The 3,190-nt window shown below is 39.0% G+C and overlaps 1 protein-coding gene across 1 annotated transcript; it reads left to right on the top strand.

Annotated features, from left to right (window-relative positions):
- The first annotated feature begins 872 nt into the window (after positions 1–872).
- TRAM1L1 (translocation associated membrane protein 1 like 1) lies at positions 873–2,939 on the top strand. Its single transcript, XM_033215107.1, has one exon. The coding sequence runs from the start codon at positions 1,094–1,096 to the stop codon at positions 2,201–2,203; it is 1,110 nt and encodes a 369-aa protein (XP_033070998.1). The 5' UTR covers positions 873–1,093; the 3' UTR covers positions 2,204–2,939.
- The last annotated feature ends 251 nt before the right edge of the window (positions 2,940–3,190 follow it).

The raw sequence follows: 3,190 nt of genomic DNA, 5'->3' as shown, positions 1-3,190 counted from the left end.
AAATGACTGTAATCTCTTGAGACACAGAAGGAACAAGAAAATCACTCTGCATTGAAGGAGAAATTTGAAGACTGACATGAAATTTGAATTGAGAAAGATATTAGCGCTAAGGAAGAAGCTGTTTTTGAAATGTAAATTTTGGCAAAGTTATATATGCAAAATCTGCACAAATGACATATGAGGTTCTTATCTGTTGTAATGAAGAGATTCGGTTTTGAGCTTTCTAGCCAAAAGACTTTCCATGAACTAATACTTCTGTCCTTCTAACTGCCACTCAGTCTTTCAAAATACTGGCTAGACGTTATCATTGCAAACATTACTATTATTGCAAATAGGGGAACTAGTTTTAATATGCTATATTGTTGACCCAGCAAATATTTCCAGGTATAATTGATTTACAGTAAGAGGCAGTACAGCGTAATAGCGAAAAGCACGCTCTCTGGAGCCAGACTGGATTTAAATCTTTGCCCTAACACTTACTAGGGATGTGAATTTGGCCATGTTACTTAAACTGTCTGTGCCTCAGTATTTTGTCTCTTGAAAAGGGGTGGAGGAGGGGAGATTATCACACTATCTACCTCATTGGGTGTTTCAGGAAAGTTAAATTCATAAATATAAATAAAATGCTTAGCACAGCAACTGATAAGTAGTACTGGGAGTTTGCTGTTATTATTATACTATTCTTGTTATAATTAATGAACTGAAGAATGACCAGAGCTCTATAGGTTTATCATGATTACTAACGAAGATGCCACCGAAAAAAGAATTCAGGAGCATCTTGACGGTGGCAGCGAGTTTGAAGAAGCGACGATCAACGTTGAAGATCACCGCTCTCAACCCCCGGCCTGGCGCCGGGTAGGGGCGCGGCGCTCGATTTCCTTCCCTGCCTCCGCCGTCCCCCTGGTGCGCATGCTCAGCTCCGCTCGGCCCTCGCCTTTGATTTATTTTTTTTTCTGGGCGGCCGCGGCGACCCGGGACTGACTTCAGGATGGGAAGTGGAGCCCCCGGAGCCGCTACCGTGGCGGCAGCGCTGTGAGGAGCAGCCAGGGGGAGGCAGCTGCGGCTCGCCGGTGAGTATCCGGGAAGCGCCACCATGGGGCTCCGTAAGAAGAGCACCAGGAACCCCCCCGTTCTGAGCCAGGAATTCATCCTGCAGAATCATGCGGACATCGTCTCCTGCGTGGGGATGTTCTTCCTGCTGGGGCTTGTGTTCGAGGGAACAGCAGAAGCATCCATCGTGTTTCTCACTCTTCAACACAGTGTTGCTGTCCCTGCAGCAGAGGAACCAGCCACGGGATCAAAGTCCCTCTATTATTATGGTGTCAAAGATTTGGCCACGGTTTTCTTCTACATGCTGGTGGCAATCATTATTCATGCCACAATTCAGGAATATGTGTTGGATAAAATTAACAAGAGAATGCAGTTCACCAAAGCGAAACAAAACAAGTTTAATGAATCTGGTCAGTTTAGTGTGTTCTACTTTTTTTCCTGTATTTGGGGCACATTCATTTTAATTTCTGAAAATTGCCTGTCAGACCCAACTCTCATATGGAGGGCTCATCCCCATCGCATGATGACATTTCAAATGAAGTTTTTCTACATATCCCAGTTGGCTTACTGGTTTCATGCTCTTCCTGAACTCTACTTCCAGAAAACCAGAAAACAGGACATCCCTCGTCAACTTGTCTACATTGGTCTTCACCTCTTTCACATTACTGGAGCTTATCTGTTGTACTTGAATCATTTGGGACTTCTTCTTTTGGTACTGCATTATTTTGTTGAATTACTTTCCCACATGTGTGGCCTGTTTTACTTTAGTGATGAAAAGTACCAGAAAGGCATATCTCTGTGGGCCATTGTGTTTATCTTGGGTAGACTTATGACTTTAATTGTTTCCGTACTCACTGTTGGGTTTCACCTGGCTGGATCGCAGAATCAGAATCCTGATGCCATTACTGGAAATGTAAATGTGTTGGCAGCTAAAATTGCTGTTCTGTCGTCCAGTTGCACGATCCAAGCCTACGTAACATGGAACTTAATTACTCTCCGGCTTCAGAGGTGGATAGAAGATTCTAATATTCAGGCCTCATGTATGAAGAAGAAACGGTCAAGATCTTCTAAAAAAAGAACAGAAAACGGAGTGGGAATGGAAACTTCAAATAGAGTAGACTGTCTGCCAAAGAGGAAAGAAAAATCTTCATAATATTTGCAAGCGCATTGATTAACGTCTGCAAAGGAATCTGCTCTTTGAGATTTCTTTCTGCACTAGAGATTTTTCTGTTTTTGAAAATAGTTCGTGCTCTTTGGTTTTTGTTATTGAACTGTTTCATGTATTTTTTAAAGACATTTGAGGGTAGGGTGATTATTATGAATGGGAAAAAAAAGATTTTGGTTGAGACTTAATTACTCATCGTCAAAATAATGTCAAAATAGTTTTGGGGATCACCAATATATTTTGTTTTGATTTTTAGCCTTTCAACATTTTCCTGATGATTTGCAGAGATAACCGCACAATTTTGCATATCAGTGATACTGGTTCTTATTCCCACCAGTGTTTCATAATACCAGACGGATGGTCTGTCCTATCAAGGTTATGTGTTTAATGTTTGCTTTGGGGTAAAAGTACTAAAAAGGTGGAAATCAAATCAGTGTTCTCTAATTGTTAGAGTTAATTTTTTAAGAATTTACAACTCAGAAAAGATTGGTAAAATCACCAAAATAATAATGTTCTTTATTTTACAGATAGTGATTATTAGTGCTACATCCCCATTTAAAAAAATACAGTACTAATGGGTAACACATATGGAGGTTTATTGCCATATATATTGCATCAAAATATCATTAATTAATATAAAAATATTACTGAAGAGTTAAAATCATTCCTGTCCATTCCACTTGTAAATGGGAATTCATGAAATTAAATATTACTTTAAAAAGGATATTGGACTTAGTCTTTTTTATATATGTTTATTAAAAATGATTCTTAATGAGGCTTTATAAGATCAGTAAACACAGCATCTTAGAAAAATATTGTTTGTATACCATATTGAAAAATAATACTTGGCATGTGTATAAAAAGAATGTCAGCTAATTACATTTGGAAACATGTACCAACCTTCAATAAGTTGAAAATTAGATAGTCACATGAAAGGCTTTCGAAAAATAATGTTGTTATTATTTGTTTTCATCT

The sequence above is a fragment of the Trachypithecus francoisi genome, unplaced genomic scaffold (assembly GCF_009764315.1).
Source record: "Trachypithecus francoisi isolate TF-2019V2 unplaced genomic scaffold, Tfra_2.0 Lachesis_group1, whole genome shotgun sequence".
In the NCBI taxonomy this organism is placed as follows: domain Eukaryota; kingdom Metazoa; phylum Chordata; class Mammalia; order Primates; family Cercopithecidae; genus Trachypithecus; species Trachypithecus francoisi.
The sequence above is the reverse complement of the archived record's forward strand: the minus strand, read 5'-3'. Positions and strand labels throughout refer to the sequence as shown.